Source organism: Camelus dromedarius, chromosome 14, assembly GCF_036321535.1.
Source record: "Camelus dromedarius isolate mCamDro1 chromosome 14, mCamDro1.pat, whole genome shotgun sequence".
In the NCBI taxonomy this organism is placed as follows: Eukaryota; Metazoa; Chordata; class Mammalia; order Artiodactyla; family Camelidae; genus Camelus; species Camelus dromedarius.
The window spans coordinates 32,549,708-32,577,013 of record NC_087449.1 but is presented as its reverse complement, the minus strand read 5'-3'; the positions used below and the strand labels follow the sequence as shown (position 1 = coordinate 32,577,013).

The window sequence follows — 27,306 nt, the reverse complement described above, 5'->3', positions numbered from 1 at the left end:
ATGTGTCTGAGCTTCCAGCGCGAGCCTGCCAACCAAACGGTCCGGGTGAGGGACGGGACCCGCCGGTGCCCCACAATGCTCTACTGGCGCCTGCGCAGCCGCTACCTGCGGGGCTGCTATGGGGTCGCCACCGGGCTCTTAAAGTTTAAGTCGGAGAACCGCCCCGCCCCTCACCTCCAGGACCGCTCTTCGCCCCGCCCTCACGCCTTCGGGCGAATGGGCTTCTGGTGCCCGCAGGAACCCCGCCCCTCAGCCTTCCCCAGCCAATGGTCAGTGGTCCTTAGCTCTCACCTTGGTAAATCTTCCCGTGCTCAAAGCGGCTTGTGTCCAGTTCAGTGGCTTAGTTCTCTACAAAGATGCTAAAAAAATAAATCAGCAAGTACAAACATGAGTAAACACATGAATAGGCAAGTAAATAGATAAGGAGGTGAGTGAGAAGACGGAGAGTCGCCATGCACCGTTGCCTTCCTGAAAGGCCTTTCCTTAGTCTTCACTAAACCGTGCCCACTTATGGTAACGGTCAGTCATCTCCATGGCCACAGAGTGTTCTATGGAGGCAATGGGCAGAGAGAACCAAGAACCTAGCATTGGAGGCCCAGCCTCTCAGCTTCCAGCCTTAACATTCTTATCTGGCAGATTGGGAGGGTATCTCCCCCAATACCCACACTCCACTCGTTTCCCTCCAGGAGTTGTGAGGGCTTAGGAATCATGGAGGTACTCACTAAATTGAGAGAAGGGTGCTGATTATTTTCATTCAGTAGGTGTTTTTTCATTGACTACTGAATTCCTGTCATGATTTTGGAGATTAGGAAAGTCAGTCAGAAGTCCTCTCTTTCTGTAGGGAGTGTGCAGTCTCACTGGCCTGGAAAATGAGAACTAAGTGACTCCACAGGTAAATCAGTAGCAGACATTCATTCATCAACCACTGTGTGCTGGGCCCTGTGCAGGGTTAGGGGTTTAACAAAGAGTCAGACATATTCTTGCTTACTTCTAAACAAGGAGATTAAAAAATCAGTATTGTGTGATAAGTATTATAACAGGAGTTTGATTAAAGTTCTGGATGAACAATGAGGGGCAACTAATTCTGCCTGATGACGTTAAGGAGACTTCCCAGAGAAGATGACAATGCAGCTAGCTCCTGAAGGATGAGTAGGAGTCAGCTATGTAAAGAAGAATGGGAAGGTAATTCCAGCTTAAGGGAAATATGAGTGCATGACCTATTAAGGAGAGGTGAGTAATTCAGCATGATAGAAACCAGCAAGGGTTGAGTCTGGAAAAATAGAATTGGGTCAAATTAGGGAAAACCTTAATACCTGTCTAGGACTTTGACTTTTATCCTGTAGGGAGGCTAGTGTTTCTTTAAGTGTGATCCATAGACCACCTGCATCAGAATTACCTGGAGTGCTTTATTTAAAATCCCAAACTGACACAACATTGTAAATCAACTAAACTTCAATTTTAAAAAATGAGAATACAAGGGTAAGACTATGCAATTTTAATAAGCTCCCTTGGGTGGATTCTTCATGAAACTTCACTAAAGTCTGAAAAACGCAATATGTGGATATTGGGAGGTCAAGAATTTTTTTTTTAAAGATTCTCTGATTTACTGCTTATATCCTGAACTGGATGTGTACATAACTCTGAAAATTCATCAAGTTGTACACTGAAGTTTAGTGCTCATTACACACTTAAAGCATGTTACACCATAATTTTTAAAAAATTGGCTGGTATAGAATTCTAACCACAAACTAGGGATGTTGGCCAAAGGGAGAGGAGAGGCAGATACAAGACTTCTCAATTAACAAGTCTTACTGAACTCCTGTCCTTATTGTTGTCTTATACTAGCGTTAAAATTAAACAAGGCCATTAGACTGAGGTGGCTTTAATGCCTTAGCAACTTCTGTAAGGAAGCTAAAACCTAAACTGTAATGCCTCAAGGCTAAGAAATTGAAACCAATTATAAATGGCCTAGTTGTGCCAAATAAGGCAAACACTTAAGCTACAGCCAGTCAAGTAACTTCCTTGTTTTGCTTTGACATCTCTATAAAAGTCTTTCCCCAGCTCCTGTCATTGGAGTGCTTCTAACTACTTCCTGTTTGGTGCTGACTGGAATGGATTTTTGCTCAAACACACTCTTAAAATTTTTAATATGCCTCAGTTTATCTTTTAACACCAGGAATTACAGTAATAAAGAGAAGACTGTCTTCTTGAGTCATAAGAAAACAATGAAGTGTTAAAATATTCCATGCTGACTCAATCAGGGCTTCCCAAAGTATGTTCCCAGGAATATTGGTCTACTTGAAAAAGGTCAGTGGTCCAAGAAGTTTGAAGGGCATTTCACACTAGAGTGTTCATTCTCAACTGAGGTGATATCATCCCCAAGGGGGTGAAAATTGGTTCTTAGGGGGCAAAAAAATCTTAGTACAATGGTTTGTGGCCTTCCAAAGCTCAACTCCGCCCAACAAAATCTTACTCATTATTTAATTTCAGGTTGGGGAATGGGACTGGAGAGTGTCAGGGGGGATAGAAAAGGCCATTAGGAAAATAAAGTCTTAAAAGGCTCCTGGGGAAGGAAGGCCAATAATGAATAAGAAGTTGAGGAACACTAGAGCTTCCTCTTAAAGACTCCCATATTAAAGAGAAGTTCCATAGTAAAGAACTTCAACTTTGTTAACTTAGGGTTCCATAATCTTACTGGATCTGAGAACCCATATTTTATATAATATCTATTTACTTTTCACAGGCATAATTTTCCAGAGAGTATATTTTGGGAAATGCTGGACTCTATCACAAATGGAGTTTAGAAAAAATAAGGAGAAAAGAGGTCTAGAGTAAGAATAGTGCCTCCTGTTTACCCAGGCCCCTAGTTCCTTAAGATACAACTCAGATATTGCTAAAGAAAATGAACAAGTTGAAGAAACCAGTCTAGAAATCTTCAGGGCCAGAACTTTCTTAGACAGTTCAATGACTTTATTGAAACACAGCCATAAAATCAGAAACAACTGGAAGAAGCCTGTAAAAATATTTTGCCATTACAGAGCACACAGTCACCACTATTAAGTTTATCTCCTTGGCAATTATGTAATACAGGGCAACATTTCTGTCTTGAAATCATTACTACACATTTGCTGTGTTCTTCTGCTAACTTGAATTGAAAAGTAGACCTTTCCACAGGGCCAGATGTAGACTTTTATGTTTTCTTATTTGTTATACTTACAGAGAAGAAAGTTAAAATGTATTCATTCATTCAACAGATTTTTATTGTTTCTATTATGTGCCAGGCACATTTTAAATTAATATACCAAGCAGAACGTTAAGCCAATAGTGTCCTCAAACAGAATTTTCCTAAGTTCTAAAGCAGAATCACCGATGGCCCAGATACAAAAACAGCAAATCCTTCTTGGGCACCTGCTTTTTGCCAGGTTATTTAAATGTCCCTAATCCTTACAACAACTGTATAAGGTAGATATTCTTCCCATTTTTAGATATGAGTGGCAGACACTTTTCTACCCAAAAGCCAACTGCCTATTCCTCTTTACTACAGAACCTCTATTTGTTCAGGTGTCTGGCAGATATCCTTTGACCTCTACATCATATTTGCTCACTTTCCACTCATGACATTTAAATTTGCATGTAGGACATTTGATTTTCATCCATAAATACTTAGGCCCATTAGCAGTTTCTCCACTCCAATTACACAAATATTTATCTGTGCACGATGTCCCCACCCCTGTGTCCATGCCTTTGTGTGTGTCTTTCCACTTTCCTCTGCCAGTTCATGTCATCGTTCAGAATCAGGGGCAAAGTATGTATGCCAGAAAACGTTCCTTTATTAACCAACCTCTTTTGTGTTTTTCTGGTAATTACTGTTTCAGTAGTTTGCCAGACATTCATTTGTATTTAATCTGGACTGGCAAATTGCCATTTTAAAAAACTGTATAGGAAATACTTCAGACGAGACTGTAAGAACTCTGCTTACTTTGTTTATGTATCAGCTCATGGTTCACTGTCCTATCCAGTCTCAGTGAGGGTTGGCCGACTCACTTATCAGTGAAAGTGAACTGGAGTAGTTGCTCGAATTATTTTCTAGCTTTAGCGTGTATAGTGAACTTAGGCAGGTAATCTCATCCCCCATCATGAATCTCTATATCCATCATAAACATTTGGAAAATAGTTTTTGGTATGTCATTTAAAAAAAAATCACATGAAGGACATTGGAATTAATAAATTTAAGTTCTTAGGAACAGAATGGGAGGGGGAATTCAATGTTTATTAAGCACTGCTGTGTGTCAGACACTGTATAATGGAAAAAGTCACATGCTTTGAGCAGAAATAAATTCTGAGTTCACCTTTGTTTCTAGCTGTGTGAACTTAGGCAAGTTATTTAGCCTCATTCTGAGCTTTATTTATTAATTTATTTTCAACATCTGTAATTAGGACAAATTATAGCTTTTTAGATTTGTTATAAGAAGAGATAATGTGCCCAAAATACCTGGCCCAGTGCCCTGGGCATTTGAGCATCCCATGAATGTCAATTCTGTTACTCACCCCTCTTTCCTGCCCTCCTTAATCCTCTCAGAACCCATATTTCTGTGATGCCACAATCTGCTCTTTCCTGTCTACTTGAGTGGATGATTTATTCAGTTTACTAAATTCCAACTGACTTACATGATTTAGGGCAGGAACTGAGGAAATCCTAAGTGGCAGAAACATGAACTTCTTTGACAGTGCCCCAGGACATGTCATGGTATTAGACAAGTAGAACAGAGATTGCTCACCTGTGGCACAAAAGCCGGGGCCACAGAAAGGAACGGGACTGAGGACTGGGCAGCCTTTCTCCTTTTCCAAACTGACCCTTTCAGCCTAGTGCCTTATTCAATTGAATTCTAGTGAAGGCTACCAACTCGTTCCAGTTTGCCCCCAGGTTTTCCTAGTTGTAGCTCTGAAAGTCCAGTTTCCCCAGAACGGTCTCAGTCCCAGGCAAATCAGGACCATTGGTTACTGTACTTACAGGAGTCTGAGCTGTGCCAATGGCTTCCAGCCACTGCCAGCGTGCTGTGGTATAAGAATCACTGGCCTTGGAGCCAGGCACACCTGGGCCCAAATCCTGGCTTATTCCACTTCTGGCTATGATTCTTGTAAAAATCATGTTTCTTGAACCTCGGTTTCTATATAAACTTCATCTTATTCTTTCCTGAATTTGTAATAAACTTCATGTTATTATTAAATTAAATGCTAGCACAGTGCTTGCAATGTTATATGCCCTCAGTGAATGCTAGTTCTTTCTTTCCTGACTTCCATACACTTAAGAGGGTTTCATTATCCCCTGGAGTACCATGTCTCTAAAAATGTCTAAGATTCAGGGAAGGGGAGTGACCACTGGACAGCAGGGGACACTGTTGCCACTATTCCTCTCTACCTGTTTGCATCTTTGCAACCCTTTATCCTCACACCAAAGCAATGAAACTTTACTAAACCACTGATCAAAGATGGCTAAACTTTAAACCCACACTTGGCTTTAACTTATCTAAATGTGTCCCACATGCCTGCAATAATGTTTAGGGTGTATCTGGACCATTTTAAATCTTGTACATTTAATTTATAATCCTTCTCACTCCAAGAGGTTTGTGATGTGCCAGGGGGTCATATGTTTATTCTTAGAATTATTTAACCCCAATCAACTAATTATTCTGATGAATTGTATACTTTTTCCCCCTTTTTGCTTGACCAGACTGGAAACATCGACAGGCATTTAACTGAGATTTATTTGTAAAACTGTGACAGATTGGGAATTACGGAGTTCTTTAAACTGTCTCTTAAAATAAATATTTCTGATTTACCTGGCAAGTTAAAGAGGAAAAAGCAACCATCTCCAAACTCATTAAACTAAGAAAATCTAATCATGTTTAAAGAAAATGTGGTGGCAGGTAATAATCCCTATATGTGTAGATGAAAATTGTTCATAACAAATCTTCATGACTTGTTTGTTTATTTAGGGAATTATTTGTGCAAAGCAACATTAGTAGTCCTAATGGTAATGATTGTTTACCTGTGGTGAATTTTGGGGGGGAGCACATATATCAAATAATTTTTAATTAAGTTTCTAGAGTTTTTAATAGTATAAAATGTCCAAAGAACTCCATTTACCAGCAGCATGTAAATAATCTACCCATGGGATCTTAGGAGAATCTGATGGACTATGTAACACAGTAATGGTGTAACTTTAGTATATGATGACACATTTCTTTCTTTCCTAGTTTACACAGCATTTTACTGGTAATTTATACCTAACAAGATAAACATGAAAATATTCCTATAAAAATAACAACAATGCATTTGAAGATTCAAAATGCAAACTAGAGTTTTATTAGACTCTGCTAGCTAACATACTCTGGTAGTCAGATAAATATTTCCAGTTCTAAAGCATGAGACAGTGTTTTGATTCCATTAGAAAGGCTCTAAATGACAAAGAGTGCATTCAAGTTACTGAAGGTAATGTAGCCAACATGAGGAAGGGATGTATGAAAGTGGTGTACTCCCCATGACAGGTTAAATTTGAGCTGCTGTTGAAAACCTGGTGTTCAGAAGTGGAAGGAGGATTGAGCAGACCAATCTTTCAGGGCTATCCAACAGACATATACTGTGGGACATATATGTAATTTAAAATTTTCTGGTAGCCACACTTTAAAAAGTACAAGGCCACATTAAAAAATAATGTTAACTCAACACATCCAAAATCAAAATATTTCAAAATATAATATATAAAAGTATTGAGATATTTTACATTTTTTCATAGTATGTCTTTGAAATCTGGTGTGTATTTTATACTTTCTGCATATCCTAATTTGGACTAGCCACACTTCAAGTGTTCAATAGCCACATGGGGGTCATAGCTATGGTATTGGACAGCTTGCTCTTAATCTATGCTTGGAGAGCCTGATGCCACAAAAAGTTGTGCAGCTGAATCAAATCTTCTGGTTGGAGGTGGCCTTGGATAAGTCAGAGATACCACTTCTCTCTCCTCATTCCTCATTCCCTTGCCCCTTCCTCCTCCTTGATATAGTGTAGTGGGTGCTAACCATGTGCTGGATACTGGCACTTTGCTGGATATTCTACATGCCTTGTCTCATTAATCCTGCAAGAATCAGAGATCTTATTTTATAGTTAAAGTAAATAAAATAAACGAGGATAATATAGAGTAGTTGTAAGATAGAGACTTGGAGGCTATTCATACATGTTTCTGAAATTTCCTGTATACCTCACGAAAGAAATATCTTAATTTCTCTAAGCTTCAGATTTATCATTTGTCAAAAGAACAAAATAAAAGTACTCTTATATATGTTCTGTGGCTTAAATGAGAACACATTGTCTATTTTGTATGTTTTACATTGCCTGCAAAGCTGTAAGCATTCGTTAAATCTTAGTATCACTGAATGAGACAAATGTGGGACACTTTAGAATTTGCAGCAATTATAAAAATACTGTTACTACTGCTACTACTACTGAGGTGCAAAGAAGTTAAGTGACAGTCAAGGTAATGCAGCTAATAACTAGTGATCAGGTCTCAAGCTAGTCTGCCTGTCTCTAGAACAGTATTTCTTGCCATCTGTTTACAGTTATAATGTGGACTGATTTTGTACTGATTCTGTGACATAAAATGAAAAGGTCTCTTGAAAGAAATTCGCAATATCTGCTTGCCATTCTCATAGAAGCAGTATTCAGGGGAAAATTCTAGTGAGTTTTGTTTTTTAATAGGTATTTACTGTTCTAGAAACCAGACAAGGAACATACATAGAAAAAGGAAGCTTAAATTTAATTTTCTTTGCTCCTTTGTTCTTTCTCACTTTTACTAGGGAACAGTGCTTTATGTATATTGGCATTAAATTCATGCATGCTGTGTTAAACCAAATTTGCATCTTAACAAAGGACAGAGATATTAAAGCTATTAGCCCCTTTTTACAATATATTTATAGGGACATGTGCCTCTCATAAGACAAAAAACTTGAAATTTATGGAAATTTGATAGTACTATCAAAAGTACATATAATCAGTTACACACACTGAAAATTTGTGTGTGTAAAAATTTTTTTTCCCATCAAATTAGCAAGTCAAAACAAAACAAATGTCAGTGCTATTGGGTCTAGCAATGCCACTGTGAGCATGTCCTCTCTGCTCACATGTACTTCTCATCTGCTCCACAGAATTGTTTGTTCCAGTTTTTACCTACACAGCCTCTTCAACTGCTTTCCATTTGATTTCATCTCACTCTCCTCTCACTCCTTTGTCTTCCATCGCTGTTGCTGCTTTGTGCCTAGCCTGTTTAGGATTCCTAGGAGAAGTCACATGAACCAGTCAACAGGGACCCAGGGTTAGGAGGAACCCTGCCTAGTGTAGTGCTAGTTCAGGGGCATAACTGGTGTTGAGTGTGTGCCCCACCTGGAACAACTTCCCCAAAGAAAACCCCACTCTATTTTAATCTTGTGAGTCCTAGTTACTATTTGTTCCACTTTCTGTAAAAAAAAAAAAAAAGAAAGAAAGAAAACCAAGGGCAGAAACTAGATGTCTGGATATGTGGATTCTAGTTTGGCCTAGCTCTACCACGTCACTTCCACTCCTTAGTCTTTGATAGTTACTGATCCCAACTTGGGTCCACTTGCCCACCGCACAGCAAAGCCAATTTACTGACACCAGGTTGTGGTGAAGGAAAGTACAGTGTTTATTTACAGGGCACCAAGCAAGGAGTACATGCTCAAAAGACCCAACTCCCTGATGGCTTTCAGGGAGAGGCTTTTAAAGGCAACATTTAGGGTGAGCATTGCAAAGGGCATGACTTTCTTCTGATTGGTTAGAGGTGAGGTAACAGGGTGGTGTTTCAGCAATTTTAACCATCAGCCTTCTGATTCCAACCAGCCTGGAGTCTAGTGGTCAGCATGCGATCACCATCCTCCACCCAGGTGGGGGTCTTAGTTCCAGTTCCTACAGAACAACTCAAAGATACATGTCAGATTGCTATGTATACCCCTTGAGGAGGAACTAGGACTCTGTTGTATTGCGGAACTATTGTTTTCAAACTAGTTTTCCTTTGTTTCTGTATTCCCTCACTTCCCTAATTAGTAACTGCTTGAATCTGCTCTTTGGAACTCAGAGAAGGCCTAGGAGACAAAAGCCTTTTCTTTACAAAAAATAGGAGATGTGGAGGGAGCTTTTGTATCCAGGAGGGCCTTGCAGGGTCCTGCTCAGTTTCAATAGCGACTCTGATAATTTTCTCTAAGGACTCCCTCCACATGGTTACTGGTTAACCTCTACATCTCCTCTCTCTCCAGTCTCCTGCCTTCACTGTACTACAGCCACACTGCAGCCTTAAACGTGCTGTTCTCTCTGACTGGGACATACCTCTCCTGCTTCTGTGCCTGTTTAATTCCTACTTATCCTTTAGGCCTGAACTCAGGAATCAGCCCCTCAAGGAAGTCTTCCCTGATTTCTTGATCCAGGTTAGGACCCTTGTATGGGTTCCCATAGCATGCTGGATCTCCTCCGACTCCTTGGCTTTGTTTACTGTCTGGTTTGCCACCTAGAATGTATGCCTAAAGGTGAGGATCCTGCCTTTTTATTTACTTCTGTGTCCCTTATGCTTAGCACATAGTTGGCACTCAATAAATATTGGCTATGGTTGGAGAAAAGCAACTAAGCAGTGCATCCTAGGAAGTTTCCCCAGGTTGCTACCACCTTCACTTTCACCTCCCTTTGTCCCAAATGTAACGGGGTATGTAACAAGATGAACATTTCTATTAATTACCAACGCTTTCTTGGGGAGAGCACTGTTTGCTTAGAAAAAATATTCAGTTAGCACATATATGGTTAAGAACATGGACTCTGAGGATAGATTTCCTGGTTTTGAATCATGGCTCTGCCACTTAATGGCTGTAAAACCTTGAGTAAGATACCTAACTTCTCAAGACTTCAGTTTTGTCATGTGTAAAATGGGGGTGAAAATAATAGTAACTTAGAGGGTTGTTTTGAGGATTATATGAATTAATACACATAAAGGACTTAAGAATTCCTGGCACACAGAAACACTTCGTAAGTACTAGCTAGTATCATTACATTATTAAACCATCAGGGGTGGGGGCTGAGGTTAAGGAACCAAAGTTGATCCCCAAATTCTGCTTGTCAGGAGAGTGGTCCTACTCACTCCAGGCTTTCTGTTTTGTAGGATGTTTGGGAAAAGTTGCTGGATCCAAGTTGATTTACTATGCCAGTGAGAGAGGAGATAACTTTGACACTGGCAGGAGAGGGAGGCAAGATTCATTAGTACATCTAACAAATATTTACTGAATTCTATACTGTGCTAGACATAAAGGAAAGTAAGACAGTCACAGCTGTTACAGAGCTCTCAAAGAATCAAGAAAGCAGACAGAAAGTAGAGAGGCTGGCTCCTGGGGTGGGGAGAGAGGGGTGGCAGGGGTGGGGGAGACCAGAACAGTTTCTCTTCAGTAAGTGTGGCACAGGAGAGGAGGATCTTGAAAGAACAGAAATGCTAAGGCAGGATTTTTAAAGCATCTGCTATAGGATGTGTCATGTAAATCCTCCCTTCTATTCCCTACAAAATCTTCAATAAAGTTTTCATTGCTCACTAGAGAGAGAGCTTGAAGAAGATAGCAAGTATCTGGGTTATAGCTGCTAGGGAAAAGATGGTATAGGCAAAAAAAAAAAAAAAAAAAAAAAAAAAGCCCTTTCTTACTCTTGTGTGCTGCCAGTGAGGAAACATTATAGTGTATGCAATATTTAATGATTATAAACGGTACCCCGGTGCACTGAATAATACAAGGCTCTTTAAAATGAATATAAATTAACAGTATCAACAGCAACCATATCAACCAAAGAGAAGCATTATTCAAGGTAGGAAACTTGAAACTCCGAGGAGAAAGGGGCCATATCTGAAGCTGGAACTCAGATATGACCATCAACAAGCCCCTCTGCAGTTAATTAGTCAAACTGGTGATTCCTCAGCAATTATAACTTGTCATTTTATAAACTATTGTTTATGATGATGCAGACTTTCTTTTTTATTTTTTTGGTGTGGTGGGGTAATTAGGTTTATTACTTATTTTTAGAGGAGGTACTGGGGATTGAACCCAGCACCTTGTGCATGCCAAGCATGCACTCTACCATCTGAGCTATACCCTACCCCCCGCCCCTGACTTTCTTAAACATAAATGTCCAAAGGTGTAGGTGTGGGGAAGGAAGGGGCCCACTATGTACTTACTGCTTCCATCTTTCTTTGACTTCCAGTTTTTCACTTTTACATCTTACCATCTTTTTAAATAATAATTTAAAGAAATATACATACATATATATATATATACACGTGTGTGTGTGTATATGTGTGTGTGTGTGTGTGTGTGTGTGTGTGTGTATATATATATATATACACAGCAACCTAAGAAGTAATCAGTCATCAACCAAAATAAAACAAAACTAACAATTTGCCTGAATTTCCAAGAGTGAAATAAATAAAGCTCTGTTGGAATTTACCTACACAAATTGAGACTTTGGGGGGAAAAGAGAAATAAACTAGTCTTTTTTTTTCCTATTTGTTTACTGTATAAACCCTGGGGTTTCTGCATCGTATAATGTGACCACTGATTAAAAAGATATATGGTTGTTTATTAATGTTCTCAAAAGCACTATGCAAATTCATAACACCTTGGGTATATTTTTGCCCCTGAAGTTATGAAGTAAATATGGAAGCATTTTGACGTTAAGGTTAAAATATGTTAATTCAACAGTTGTCTTTGAAGAGGATTTTCTTTTAAATCCTTAATAGGAAAACAAAGAGAACTTGGGTGGTCAAGAGTGAAATGTAAATGAGAGTAGTTTTCTTGTTTAGGCCTTATCAGCCCATGTCACCTGATGTTAAAATTTAAATTTGATAATGCAGAAAATGACCTTACAATTTGTAGTATCATGAAACAATGCAGCTTATGCCCCAGATTTTTTGGCAGTAGTATTGAAACTATGATTTTTAAGTAACATTTGCAAATGACAAGGTCAGTGAAAAAATTAGACATTCTGAATTGAGTGGAGTCAGAAGAAGAGCTTGCCTGCCCTTTTATCTATGTATGGGGCCATATTGTTTTTAAACATAAATTAAGATAGAAGAGCAAAGCAGAGACAAACCTAGATCTCTTTAAATGGATTTAAGTCACCAGTGAAATTCCTAAAGGGCCAAATAATACAGGAAGCAGATACTTTTGCCCTCTTATTAAGATGAGGAATATATTTAAAGCAGAAAAAGACTTTACAAACCTCTTTTCAGCTTTCCAGTATGTAAGCAGCCACAGAATGGCAACCATTTTCTATTGTCAGGCAGCTGGTGATAAATGCAAAGTACAGCTGCAGCTAGAGGCTCTGGGAGATCAAGGTGGACCCCAGGCCTTGGCTCTCAGCGTCTATCATTCTGCTACCAGAAAGAGAGAACTTCAGAGAAAGGGCAATTAAAAATACATAATTTTAGCTAGGTAATAACCATAACTACCTCCTTAAAGATAATGATTCATCCTACGATTATAAGGATTATACACTTTCAATTTAGGTGTTAGTGACCCTGTTTTTTTTTTTCCTCTTCTTCTTTTGGACCTAAGGAGGGTAGGGAACAAAGACGTCAGGGTGTCACAAATTTCTATCAAACAAGAAAATGAACTAATTTAGTGGCCTTGGGAAACTATGAAGTTTGTGGCAGCTTTTCCCATGAATGGAGTCTTTTTACAGGGATAACTAAATTCATGGTACAGTTAAGCAATGATTCAAGGTCATGCTAAAATATCCTAAATCTGTTTTACTTTAAAGTATTCTAAGTATGCTTTACTTTGGAAGGCACCACCAATAGCAATACACCATCTTCCAGAAATGCATTTCTGTACCAACAAGACACTTAAGAAATCGGAATTACTATAAGGGCACACCCCTGAGCAACTATCATAGTGCACTGAGCTCCTAGGAATATTCTGGAAGCATCACTGTGAACGGCTGCCTCTCTGTAGGGGAAATAAATGAAATTCAGCAGAAGTAGCAGCTTTTGGAAGGAGAAACACGGTCTGTCTCTCAGAATGCTTTTCTACCACAAGGGGTTTACTGAGAGCTACGGTCCTCTGGCGCTTTAAGTCTCTGGACCGTTGAGTATCACTCCGCCTTTTTTGAAATTACAAAATACCTTCTATGGGATGGCGGGAATAGAAAGTTTGGGAATTAAATGCCTAAGACTTCAGATAACCCAGATGTCATATATGCAATAGCATTCCGTAAAGAACTTATTCAACTCAATCCCTTGCATCTTTTTAACTAAGGCACAGAAACTCCAAATTTTGCACCCAAAACCAGGAGGGAAAATGCAAAGGTCTTGCTGCAGCTACTGGGACGCACTGAGAGCCACTTTGTTACAAGTGTATCCAATGTCCCCAGCACCAGGGACTTGTGGGGCGCTGCTCATCCCTGCTCCATTCGCTCCGCAGCTCCCAGAGGTGGCGGTTGTACTACGAAGGCAGACCTTGCCAAACTGGCCGACAACATGCTGCGCACCCCTAAGTGCTCGCGGTGCCGGAACCATGGCTTCCTGGTGCCCGTCAAGGGCCACGCGGGCAAATGCCGCTGGAAGCAGTGCACTTGCGAGAAGTGCTACCTGATCACCGAGCGCCAGAAGATCATGGCCGCGCAGAAGATGCTGAAGAAGCAGGCCTCCGAGGAGGAGCACGAGGTGGCCCTGTGCGCGCAGGGGCCCCAGCTGGCCTCCGGGGCCAGGGCCGCGGCCGCCGTCCCGGGCTCCAGCTTCCACTCGCTGCCTCTGCTTGCCGCTTCCGGAGACGGGCAGCCGGGCCCCGAGGGCCGCGCGGCCGCCTACTTCCCCGAGAGACCCCCGCGCGGTCCGAGCCCCCGCCCGAGCGCCTTCCATCCAGTTCTGGGCGGCCGCGGCCGCGGCCACGGCCACGTGGGGCCGAGCACACTAGCCGCCGCAGCCGTGCCCGGTTCTATGGAGGACGCAGGTCAGAGAGGCCCTGGCCGCCTGGAGCTGCGCAGGCCGCTGCGGCCTGTGCCCAGCCCACCGTTTGCCGACTTCGGTAAGATTCCCGGGCCCCGCGCGGGGTCGGTTCCTCTGTGGGCTGCCGTCTCCCCGCTCCTCACGCTGGCGTCTCAGGCCAGCTCGGATCCAGCGGGGATGCGCCCTTGGGGTGGGGGTGGGGAAGTAGTTTTCTAGAGATAACCTTGCTTTGGTAAATCTTTCTTTGAATAGGCATTTGCGTTCCATGCCTTTTTGCAATAAGGTAAAAAGAGAGAAAAGAATGGGTGGTTCTGAGGGCTTTTAACATTTAGCTACACTTTCTGCCTTTCCATCTTGCAAGAAAAAAATGGCCCCCAGTGGGCTCAGCTGTGACTCCTCCACGGAGACGCCCTAGGGAGAGGGGCCGGACTGCGCTTGCGCACTTCTTCCCGCCCTTTTCTTGGGCTGGAGGCTCCTCCCCAGGACGTCCCAGTGGGTGGGCTAGCGCAGCAAGACTGCGCCTGCGTACCATTCTTCCCTGCCTGTGCCCTAGAGGCCCCGCCCCTCAGCCACCCTCTGACCCACTAAGTCTGTGCAGCCCTTCCCGCCCTTTGCCAGGCGCTCCCTACAGGTGAGCAGTTATTCTATTGGGATGTCGTTGCCCGTCTTTTCTCCCCTCCGTCCACATGCATAAATTACATTGTTATCCCCTCCCTTCATATGCATGAATTACATTGTTCCCTATATCTTGCTCCTTTCACTATTACAGCTTAAAGTCACGTGTAGATTTGAGGCGTTTTAAAAGGAACTCTTTTTGGGTGCAGACACATATTTTTCTGGTTTTCCCTATGCCAGTGTGATAGAGCACAAGTCTGAGTCAGCATGCTGAGGGGGCGGCTCACTCTGTAAACTTAGGCAAGCTCCTTCCTTCTGTTGGGGGTCTCTCCATATGCTAAGGGCATTGACCTGGATGCGCTGGGGCCGTTTCTGCCTTCCGGGACATTCTGGGAAAATCTAGGTCCCTAGGGAACTAGATAGGGAGGACAGATCTGAAACAGCAATCTTAGGAGATGGATACCTTTCCATGGACACAGGGCCTTTTTTTGTTCCATTTCTCGAAGGACAGGGACTGAGCACTTACCTGTGTGCCAGATACTAGTGATGAAGAGGTAAGGGAGCGCAAGTCAGATCCCTTGACCTCAAGGATCCTATCCTTGTAAGAGGGACAGCACTGACCAAAAGAATCACACCGATTGATGTGTAGAACTCTAATAATCGATGGTTTAGATGTGATCTGAAGGAAGATTAGGAGCTGAGTACTGAGGATTTAAGGAGGCAAAGTGAGGTTAGGAGAAAAAGCCTTTCAAGCTGAGGGAGCAGCATCTGCAAAGGCCCTGAGGTGCAGGAGAAAGCAGCAGCCACTAGGTTATGGGACATCAGGAGGCTGGAGTGGAGGCAGGAGCCAGCCTGCATGGGGCTTTGTGGCTGTGCTGAGGACTTTTTCTAACAGCAGTGGGACGTGGTAGAAGGGTTTAAAAAGCAGGCAGGATCAAAAGCATAATGGATGTGGGAGTTCTCTGTAAATGGATATGAGTATTTATTATACTGCTACCTTTGGACAGTAATGTGCCCCCTTTTTTCCTAAATCCATGTGTCTTTAACATTTCCCTCATTGCTTGTCTTTTCAGGGCTGTCTCTGAGCATCAACTCAGATTATGTGGTGGGGTCTGAGTACCTGGAGAGAGAGCCTTCCAAGCTGTACCCCAGCTCCTCCAGCGTGCACCCCTACCGCCCGTTCCCGCTGGGCTACCATGATGCATCCCTGACTCCAGGGGTACCCCTGCAACGGGGCTTCCGCCATGTGTCCTGCAGCCAATACCGTGGAGGAGGCTTGGTGAGTCCCATCCCCAACTTTTTTTCCAGGTTCCTCCTTATCCCAAATGCCCTCGCTGCTTTTACAGACCATCAGTCCCAGAAAGCCAATTGATATGTCCACTCGGTGTCAGGCCTGGAGCACAGGTCAGGGATGCAGTATTGACCTTGTACAGTGTGCACCTCTGGGAACACACACATGTAGACAAGTCTGTACATGTGTAGACAGGTCGGCCTGGGCTGTGATGTGGGCTAAAGTCTCTGGGAGCTCAGGCAAGTAGGAATATAGATGCATCTCAGATGAGCCTGGGGAACAGCTGCATGGTGACGCTGGCCGAGTGACCACCAGCCTTGACTCCCAGAATGCTGGCGCTAGAAGGGCCCTTCATTTTGCTGGGAAGCAGCAAGGAAGTATTCTTTCCTGAAGCCACATGGTTGAGGGGAGAGCCAGGAGCAGACATAGGTCCTCTGCCCCAAAGTTATGACTCACTTGAGAGCAGAGGGCTTTCAGGAGGACGTGGCACTTAAGCTTAGTCATGAAGAATATGGAAACTTTCCCCAAACACCTGTCACCTTAGGAGACACTTGCTGAAAGAGCAAATGGAATTTAATTCTTTTATATAATCAGTGGTCAGTTACTAACTGGTGTGCTTTTGGAGCCTGGAGTTTTGAGCACTGGGTGTGTAAGAGTCAGGCCATCCCTGTTGTGTGAGATACGAGTTGGGGTGACCAGGTTTTGTGGCCTTGGTTACCAGCTCCTTCACCCTTTTCCATTTTGGCAACCCTTGAGGGCCAGCAGGACTGCAGGATAGCGAGAGGCCTGCGTGACCAGTCCTGACTTTAGCCCATAAGACTGGACCTGTCTGGGAGGTTGGTTCATACAGAGCTCAAGTCCATGGGAATGTAGACCATTGTTACCTTTACTCCCTCCCTCAGAGCTACAAGCCTAACCCTGGGTGTAGCAGAGGTGTTTCCCTTGGGTAGAGGGTGGAGAAAGCGAGGAGAGAGCAGGTTTCTTTGGTTTAATGTGGAAAGTGAGTAAGAAAAAGGATAAAATCTTGACATTTACGTAACAAGGTCATTAGCCACAGAGTGGCACACAGGGGCTGGATCCTACTCCTGCTTCAGCCTCAGCAGCCTCTCCTCTGTCTGTTCGAGATATTTTAAAGTTTTATTTAGAAAGCATTTTCAATTGATTCAAGGGAAAAAAGTTTGACCACCACTGGTCTTCATCATTTCCAGGGTGCCTACTGGCCCTTATGTGATCCTTTGAGGAGTGTGTTATTTCCTCAGTGTCCGGTAGAGGACGAAGGTGCAGAGAAGTTATGAATTTGTCCAGGATCCCAGAACTGTTGAAGGAGGGCCTGGGATTCAGCTTTCCCACCTGGTCAGTGACAGAGCCAAGACAGAGGACAGCAAACATGGCCCTTGATTCTCACCAACACCCCTGCCCTGCCTGAAATCTGTGGGTGCTGGTCCCCCCACTGCAGCCCAGGGAGAGCGCAGCATCTCTAGCCTCTACACAAAGAGAGGGGCCTTGGCCAAATGGAGCACACGCCCACCGTCTGCTCACACAGAAGCCTGGGGCCTGGCGTCCAGGGCAGTGCTCTGATTGACAGGCCTGCCAGACGGCCTTTGTTAAGAGTGTGATCTCAGTCAGTTTCTCTGGGCCTGAGCTGCCACCACAAGCCCCAGGCAGGAGCTGTGATCCAGGGAGAGACTTGGCTGAGCAGCTTGGAATTAAAGCGCTAATAATCCCCCTTCCCACCCCCTTCATGTCTGGATAGAGGATCAGGCATTTATTTGTGAAGCTGTTTCAAATCCAAGAGCCTGTGAATTGCTTTCCTCCTTGTCCTGCAGCTCCCTGCCCAGCCTCTGGGATAATCCCTGAGCCTTCTTCCGCCTTCTCTTCCTGTCCTGCCCTACCTGCTGCTTCTTTGCTTCCTCTTTTCCCCTCCCACAAAAGAGCACAGGCCTGAAATCAGACAGACCTGGAGGCCAATCCTACCTCCATTGTTTACTAACCACCTGACCTGGGGAGGTTACCTGACCTCTGAGGACTCACTCAGGTTCTTAGTCTGTACACGGGTGCTAAGAGTCCTATCTCACAGGGCCGTTGACAGGTGCTAGCAATGAGGTGTGACTGCGTATAAAGTGTCTGGCACAGGGTCTGGGACATGGTAGGTACTCAAAAATGGGCTTTCTTCCCTTCCTTGTGGTCAAATTAAGTTAGGAAATGCTGGGTTAACCTAAGGAGAATTTTGCAGACTGCCTCAAGGCTTTAATATTACTCATGTGTTGACTCAGCAACGTGGGGGCAGTATGCAGCATTTCTCAAACTCCCTGGACAAAGAACACTTCTAAGATCACTTAAAAGCATCTGGTAGGATGCTCCGATTCTCTGGAACACAGCTTGTGGTGTGCTGCTCTGAAGTCTCTGGATGGAGAAGTGAACAATAGGAACTGCACCTGAAATTCATTATTTTCTATTACATTCACGTCTTTCTCAGCTAGGCTCTGAGCTGTGTAGTCATCATTCCCTCATTCCAGTCTTGGGGTCCTGTGGTGTGGGGTTAGCATCCATCTTCTGAAAAAGGAACAGAAACAGAGAAGGGGTAGATCGCAGAAGCCACTTTCCTGAGGTCACCCATCTTCCCTTGCTGCAGTAACAGCTTCACTACCCCCAGGTCTTCTGTCGTGTTGGAATGGGGACCCCACAGGCCCACCACGCTTGAGTCTAAGTCCTTAGACTCAAGGAAGGGTGTCAGAAGATGGGGCGATAAGCATTTGGGATGCATCTGGACCTTCCCCCAGTGCAGAGCAGTGGAGTCAGGTCCACTTGGGATCCAGGCCTACCTCTGCCGCTCACCTTCATCTCCTGACGCTGTTTTTCATCATTACAGTGAGGATGGTAATAGAACCTCCCTCCTAGGGTCGTAAGGATGGAATGAGGTCGTGGACCGAGGCATATTCAGCAGGGCTGAGTCCATGTACCGGTGCGGCGTTCCCCAGGCTTACCTGAGATGTGCCTGTATTCCTTCTTGCCCTCAATCTTATGGCAGGTGTTTGGGCCGCACAGATGAACCTACTCCATGGGGATACCCCCACGTGGGAGAATGAGACGTTGGGTCGGCCATCAGGCTAACCCTCTCCCCTCTGGCACTCTGCTGTGTGTGTCCCGCAGGTGGTGGAGCCAGCGGGAGACTTCCAGCCAAGCTACTACCCGCCGCCGCCGCCACCGCCGCCGCCGCCGCCGCCGCCTCCTCCTCCACCTCCACCGCAGGCGCCCCTGCCGCAGCCGCAGCCCCAGTTCCTCCCGCCGGGCTTCCTGTCGGCGCTGCACTTCCTCCCGCCGCCCCCACCGCCGCCTCCGCCGCCGCCCTTCTCGCTGACCATCCTGTCTGATACAGACAAGGAGAACACTGGTAAGTGAGCACCAGTCTTCCAGCTTCAGGGGGAGCCAGGAAGACTTCCTGGAGGACCGGGGTCCTAATAGGAAGTGGATGTGCAGAGAAGGGAAATTTAGTGTGCCCGACCCTGGGGTAAGCTCTTTCCTTACAGCCCTCCCGAAATTCCATGCCTGAACATCTCCGGGAGATGGGTCCCCATTCTCTGGTGAGGAACCCCATACAACCCTGGTTACATGGCCGAGCTCAGATTTCAACGGAATTATCCATCTGGCTCCAGGTCCAATGCTGAAGTCCTCACCTAACTGGTCCCAGTGGGCAGAGATGTGGAGGACGACATGCATGTGGTGTGTTCATAAGACCAGAGTGTCAGGCCTCTCTGGCTGGGGAAACAGCATGTGCTGACCCTGGAGCAGCAGCTAGAACCAGTTTGGGGCTGGTAGAGTTGATCCCTCTCCTCTGCCCCAGGCCACTGGGGAGAGAACCAGGCCAGGGGCTAAGACCCTGGCCTTCACAGCTCTGCCACTGGTGCACTGGGTGACCCTGGGCACTCATACCTTCCTCCAGCCCTCAGTCTTCACACCTGTAAAATGGGCCCTGTCACAGGGTTACTGTGAGGGTCAACTGAAACTGAATGTGAAAATGCTCTGGGTTTTCTTTTGACGGCCCTTGCAGCTTTAAAGGTTCTAGGATTTTTTTCCCCTTTCAATCCTCCCTTGAGGCTCCTCAGGCAAAGAAACTAAGACCTGCTGCCCAATTGCTGTGTGTGTGACACCTAGATCTATTAGCCGGAGAGATGGTACAGTGTGGCTGGAAGCATGCTGGCCCTGGTGCAGGACAGCCTGGGTATAAGTCCTGGCTCCAGCATTTACCAACGGTGTGACCTTGGGTGGGTTCATTCACTCCTGAGTGCCTCAGTTTCAATATCTGCAAAAGTGGCTACTAAAGGCTCCTTACCTCACGAGGTTTTCCTGAGGATTAAACAGAACCTGAAATGATGAAGATTAGTAAAAATTAGTTCTCAGTTACTGTTTCACCTAATCCCCACACCAACCTGATGCTGCAAGGTAGGTATCACCTCCTTTGACGGGAGGAGAAGCTGAGATTCAGAGCTGGGAGAAGCTTACTTCCTGCTACCCAGCTTGTGACAAGCGGAGCCAGAGTGTGAACTTGGGTCTGTACCATGGTCAGGGCTAGAATTCCAGTCTCCTGACTCCTAGCAAATTAAAGGTGGGAATGGGAATAACTCATTCTCCGTAGGGACTGGGAATGATGAGAATGCCTTATGGGAAATTTACATTTGAAAACAGGTGATTTTCCCTCTTTCTCAGTCCAGCTCCTCTTCTTTTTCCCTCACAGATGACCAGGATGTGGAGGGGCCGGGTGAGCCCAGCCAGCTGTCATCTCAGGAGCAGTCCGACTAGGCCCAGGCCCGCTGGCCAGCAGAGTGGGGCATTGGGGGTGTTACAGCAATGATTTTCTTATCTCCGTTCAGTGATGTGTACTAAGGAAGGATAGTTTTAGGCATAAGATGGCAGTTAATTCCCATTTGAAGTCAGGAGGAAGGAGGGTGATTGCGACAGTTCTCTCAGTCATGAGTTGAGGGGTTGATGAGGAGCTCAGAGGATGAAATTACCAGGGCAGGGCCAAGACTCTGAGGAGTGGGGGGCTGGTGGAAGCTCACGTTTAGGAATGAATTGAACCAGCTCTGGGTTGTGCTTCTGTTATCAGACTCACTCCCAGAGGCAGCCTTTGATTTCTTCAGGTCCTGTTCCAGAACAGGGGGCACCATCTATTTCAGCCCGTGGTTCCCAGCTGGAGGGAGACATGGACATCAAGCACCCAGCACCTCCAGATGGCTGGTGCGAGCAGCCGCAGCCGGGACCAGGGCGCTGACAACAGGTTCTGCAGTGTCCTTCCTTGCTGCACTGTCCCCCATGGTCAGCCTGGCCCCTGCCCCTCATCCCTTCTCCAGGGCTCTGCCAGTAAGCATTCTGGCTGTTGGAACTGCTTCACTTCTGTCCCATAAAGTTTAAGCCATTAGAGGCCTCATTTTTGGTTTTAAAAAAAATCGATTAAAGTTTGACTATTTGGTGTTTTTACAGTGATTGCCAACTTTAAAAAGTAGGCTGCTCATAAGCACTGATGCAGTTCTCAGAGAATAGAATGGTGCTTCCAGGTCATCTGTGACATCAGCATTTTCTTCTCTGGGGACAGCTGACTGTTGAATAAAATGAGCAGTGGAAATCCTTGTGGAAGGTGTATTCTCTCTTCAAATCCTTGTGGAAGGCAGCTTTGGGTAGGGGAGTCAGGGGCTGGGTTCATGGCCTGTCTTCTCTGTACTTAGACAAGTCCCTCCCTTTACCTCAGTTATCAAGGGAGAGGCTTGGGCCAGGCTAGTAGGTTTTTATTTTTATTTATTTATTTAAAACTATCATTAATGTTGTTATTTTAAGCAGTAGAGACCTTTTAAGGAAATCTGACGCAGACACATTAGATATAAAGATTTCTTTTAGTTTCCCTTCCCCAACTCCTTTCATGGTCCCTGCAGAGTGACATGGTTTTAAAAAACAGAACTTGATCCCATTTCGCTGTTTTAGGGTCCTGGTTCTCTTCCCTTCATTTCACTTTCTCCTTTTAAAAAAACATCCAGTATCTGTACTGGATTCAGAGCCCGGCCATCAGCTCTGCCTGTGAGGAGCATGGAATCTCGTGGCACAAACAGACAAATAAATAGACAGTCCAATGGGAACGCTTTGGGGGCAGAGAGACATAAAGGGGCTTTGAGAGGGGTGGTCAGAGAAAGCCTTCTGGAGAAGTTGGGGCTTCACCTGCATCTTAAAGGGCAAGAATGAGTTAGGTGAAGACAGGCACTCCCAGTAGCGGGGTCAAAAAGAGGGTAGGAGACCTGGAGGGAAGGATTTGAAGGTGAGGATCCTGTTCTCTGTCTGGGAAGGACTAGCACCCAGGAAAGCAGGCTGACCTGCCTCCTGTCTTGCCTGTAGACCAGGGTGGCAGGAAGATCATTGAGAAGTGATAATCTAACTGTTTTCTCATCATCACTCTGGTGGCTGTGGGACCTGGGTCTGGGCCTGCACTGCAGGAAGGTATTGAAGTGGGACAGCCATGGGAATTTTTCAGTTACTGCTTTACAGTCACAGTGCTTTCAGCAAAGCCAAATCAGGCATGCTGAGGCCCACGTGTCAGCACTGACTTCAGTCTGTACCTGAGGATGCAGTGATTGTGGACTAGCCTGGCTTTGGGGCTGAAGCTATCAGCCATCCCAGTGCTAGCCGTTCCCTGGGCAGATGGGAGGAGACCTGGCTTCTGGTTCCACTTGGCCTCACTCACCCTGCCCTCACTGGACCCCTGATCTTCTGACAGTATGGCCAGGGGGGCTGGATCAGTGACCATACTTTTTCATCTCTTTGCTTTACCTTAGACTCCATACTTTGAAAGATGTTTCAGTCAAGCTGCATTAATCATAAAGCTGTTTTCCCATTTCTGATCAACTGAAATATGAGACAGTCTGTGACCACCTAAGCTCCACACCATTCCAGACCAATGTTCAGTTTGCCTGTGGGGTTTGAGATGGGAAGGTCTGTCGTGCGGAAAGAGCAGAGTCCCGTTGTCCTGTGGGGCTCCATGTCCACAGGACTCCTGGAAGGGGAGGCAGTTCTGTAGGCCTGTGATCTGATGATTCTCCAGAGACTGGTCAGCATCTTTCCTGCAACCTTAAGTGTACCCCTGGGGCGGAAAGACCAACTGTGGGGCAGAGTGGGAACCTGCCTAGCTCCCTTCCCCTTGTGTGAACCCCAAGTTCCGAAAGCCTCAGCCTGTGCTTTCCTGTGAGTTCTTACCACAGTTACTTGCCCTGGTGGGGTCAGCAGACCCCTGCTCCCTGTAGCCTTTCCAGTTTAATCTGTGCTCCCTGAATGCCCTGTTCCTCCAGGCTGGCTTCCAAAAGCTTCAGCATGAGCACTGAAACACCAGATCCGCGCATGTTGCTGCCCTGCTCACATGCCTTCCATGCTCCCTAGTGCTTGAGACCAACACTCAACACAACAGGCCCGCCCATCTCTCCTGCCTCCTCCCTTAGGGGCTGGCCCATCCCATCTCTGGCAGGGGTGGAGACAGCCAGGTCCAGGCAGGAAAGGATCCGGAGCAGAGAGACTGGCGGCCAGAGGCAGCACTGCCCAGCCAAAACAGCCAAGGCTTGGCTATGAGCTAGGAGAACATTCTGGAAGGCAGCAGGCTGGCATGCCCTGACGCCGAATGCACTGGCAGGGCGCCGCCAGGAGAGGGCGCGCAGGCAGCAGCTGTGGGTGTGGCCCGCGGAGGAAAGACCACCACAGCGGCGGGTCCTGTTGCCTAGCGACCGGCTTCCCTAGAACTGCGCAGGTGCATTGCGGCGCCTCCGCAAGCCCAGCTGGAGAAATAGGCTTGAAGCGCCCCACGGAGACTTGGGATGTCCCTGGGAAATGAAAATGATGAGCCTCTAGGCTGGGCTGTGTGATCACCAACCCTCTCAGCAATCATCTGTGCGCTGACCTGCCCGTGAAATAGATGCGTACTACTATCTTTGTTTTCAGAAACCAGTCCCAGCTCCAACCCCCGTGTCCCATGACATATCCCCCTGCTTTCTCTCCTTTTGCACTTTTGCACATGCTGAGCCTTCTGCCTAGACGCCTTCCAGGTTCACCTACTCATCTCCTACTTAGTCCCAGGGCCCCATCCTCCAGGGTCCCTCAGCCTGGCTTAGGAGGCTCTGTAGGGCCTACCCAGCCCCTCTGTCACCCTCTATCACACTGACCCCCCCTGAGTAGGTGTCTCTCCCACAAGTCTGTGGGCTTTCTGGAGACACTGACAAGGTCCCATTTGTCTCTGTGTCCCCACTCCCAAGGTGAGCTCAGCGTTGGTGAGGACTGCAGTTATCCAATGCCTTTTGCAGAATGAATGGCTGAATTTTAGAGCCATTTAGTGCGTTATTGGGTGGAGGGTTGAGTTGCCCTGTCTCTATTCACTCACTGAAGCATCTTCTGCCTTACACTTGTGCTCTGTCTGCTCAGACATCACACAGGGGACCGAGTAACAGGGAGTCAGCCTTCACCAAAACTCTATTGTCTGCCAGGCACTGCCCCTCTACCCTCATTTAATCCTCACAAAAACCCAGGAAAGATGTACACTATCATCTCCATTTTACGAAAAAGAGTGAGGCACAGAGAGGGATAGTGATATACCCAAAGTCACACAGCTTATAAGTGGCCAAGAGTGTGTAGAGGGCAACATATATCCCTGGCACCAGTTACAGAATTGTTAATATCCCCTTTGCCCTGAATTACCATCTTGAGATTTTTTTTGAACATGGACCACCTGAATGCACCCTCATTTCTAGACAGATTCTGGCATAGCACAGGGAGAGCAGCCTGAGGACATTTGCCTCCTGAAACCACTGCCCACTCTACTCACTGACCCCAGCACACAAAGTCTCCTGAGAGAATGCTAAAACAGGCATCCTGGTGACCAGTGTGGGAAGGGCCCTCGGGGTCTTTGGGCAGAAGGCAATCAACATCTCTGTTTCTCAAGCTCCTGCGCTGGCCTGGGCTTCACCACAAGCCCCATTGTGCGAGCTGGGACTGACAGAACGCTCGTTCTTGTGGCCAGAGTGGAGCAAGGATGAGTGTCTTCTAAGGCTGCACCTCTAGGTTTTGGTCCCTCAAGCCCTACTGGAGGGAAGCCCTCCCACCATGACACCCCCAGTTTTCGTGGAGAGTGGGGTGGGGTGCTCTGCAGACCAAACACGCCCCTCTGTGCCTGCGCAGGGGACAAAATCCTCTCCCTGCTGCCCTGGGGATTCTCACAGCTCCTTCCACTCCTGGATGCTGTGGTCTTGGTGGGCCCAGGCCCAGGCCCCTCTCACTGGAGAGCTGCTCAGAGACCCTAGAATGAGCTGGGGCCTCTTTTTCTTGGCCAAGGGCCAGGGTCTTTGGGCCAAGCTCTTCCTTCTCGCCTCTTCCTAGCTGTGTGCTCTTGGTCACATCACATAAGGTTTCCAAGCCTCCCTTTACCCTCTGTAGCACTGGTTCAGGGTGTGCTAAGGCTACAGGGAGCTCTCACGTGAAATACACCTTTGATGACGCCTCTCATCTCACAGTGTATGGTACCTATGTGTTCAGAGGATTGAAGGCAGCGTCCTCTTTGAGACCATGTCAGGAGGCTAAGCTCTTAATTTCCTGGCCCTCCCACTGCTGGGCCCTGTACTGAGTGCTTTCCACATACTCTTTCTGTGAATTCTCACAGCGACTCCTCCAGGCAGACACCTAATACCCCTGTCTTACAGATGGCAAAACTGAGGCCCGCAGAGGTTAGCATCCTGCTCTTAGTCACACTGTCTATAAGTGGCAGAGCTGGGATCAAATCCGAGTTCCACTTGAGCCCAGAGCTAAGTTCCCAATCACATTTTCCTCTCCTGCTTCTCAGCAAGGGGGTCTTGTGAGTCTTGGGGAAGTCGTGGGCCCCTGGGACCTGCTGTTCAATTGCAGTCCCCCCAGCCCAGCTGTTTTCAAGGCATGTGGACAGGCTGAATACAAAGAGCTCCCTAGCTCAAGTCTTACACAAGGAAGAAAATCCTTAAACAAAATTCAAACCCTTTAATTTCATTTTGAAAATGAACAAAGAAGTATGCAGTCGTTTTTTTTAAAAAATGAGTACTAATAGTATATTAGAATTTAAATATACTATTTAAAAGGTAGACAGGAAAGTTATTAACAGTCGTGGTTTTAATTCAAATGTAATCTAGGAAACAGTTTTGATTTTAACTGGGATGATTTTCTTCATGCTCATTTCTTTCTTTTCATTTCTTTTTTCCCCCTCATTTCTTCATATTTTTGGTTTTGTTTTTAAATAAGTAATTAATTACGAATATAAGTAATACATGAAAATGCTAAACAATTTAAAAGTTTAAACCAGAAGCAAGTATTTTTTTCTCTACTTCTGTTAGCCATTCTCGTTTCTTTCTTCAGAGATGTCCCCTCTTTTTTCTGTCTCCTTCCAGAGGTGATTTGTACAAGCTTTTTTTTTTTTTTTTTGGTTTAACTAAACTTTAATTTTGAGGTAATTATAGACTCACATGTAGTTGTAAGAAATAACCCAGAGAAATCTCACGTACCCTTTACCAGTTTCCCCCAATGATGCAATATTGCAACTAGAATAACTTTGTAACTTTGCTACAGTCCACTCAATTTATTCAGATTCAGTGTTACATTTACATTTGAGTTAATTTTTGTATAAGGTGTGATGATGAGGTTCACTTTTCTTTTGCCTATGGATGTCCAGTTGCTCCAGCACCATGTGTTGAAAAGGCTATCTTTCCTCCATCAAATTGTCTTTATACCTTTGTCAGAAATCAGCTGAGCCTATTTGTGTGAATCTAAGTTCTCTAATCTGCTCCATTGACCTGTTTTCTTTATTTTAAACACACAAACGATAGCATACAATCCACACTATTCTTCCACATTTCTCTTTTCATTAACATCAGGTCAGGCCCAGCCTCCGAGCCTTTTTTGAGCCATAGTCCCCTTTGTCAGTCTGGCAAAGCCTGTGATCCCCTCTCAGAGCAGGGCTTTAAATGGATAAAATAAAACACCTAAGGTTACAGAGGAACCCGGTTATGTTTAATATACTTGTCAGAATAGAGAAATAACACTTGTGGTTTAGTAAGACACCTACTTCGTCACTAACACATTAAATAACAAAGTCTATCGGTGGATCGGGTCACTGTTAACAGTTTCTAAGCAGTGATATAACTGATATTTTGAGATACTTGCCACCACTGTAAAGTGATACGAGAAAATCTGTGATTTTTATCAGTGATCAAGTCACTGCTAATTCTGCTAGGGTTTACGGCCTGAACTCATATGGAAGGAAACGCTGAATGATAGTTAGGGGTTAGTGGAAATGAAGATGTGGTTCCCCCGCCCCCAGGGTTCTCAG

The 27,306-nt window shown here is 45.4% G+C and overlaps 1 protein-coding gene across 1 annotated transcript; it reads left to right on the top strand.

Annotated features, from left to right (window-relative positions):
* DMRTB1 (DMRT like family B with proline rich C-terminal 1) lies at positions 1 to 21,415 on the top strand. Its single transcript, XM_031465572.2, has 5 exons — positions 1 to 269; positions 13,462 to 14,114; positions 15,724 to 15,929; positions 19,092 to 19,332; positions 20,674 to 21,415. The coding sequence occupies exons 1-5, from the start codon at positions 1 to 3 to the stop codon at positions 20,736 to 20,738; spliced, it is 1,434 nt and encodes a 477-aa protein (XP_031321432.2). The 3' UTR covers positions 20,739 to 21,415.
* Positions 21,416 to 27,306: the final 5,891 nt, after the last annotated feature.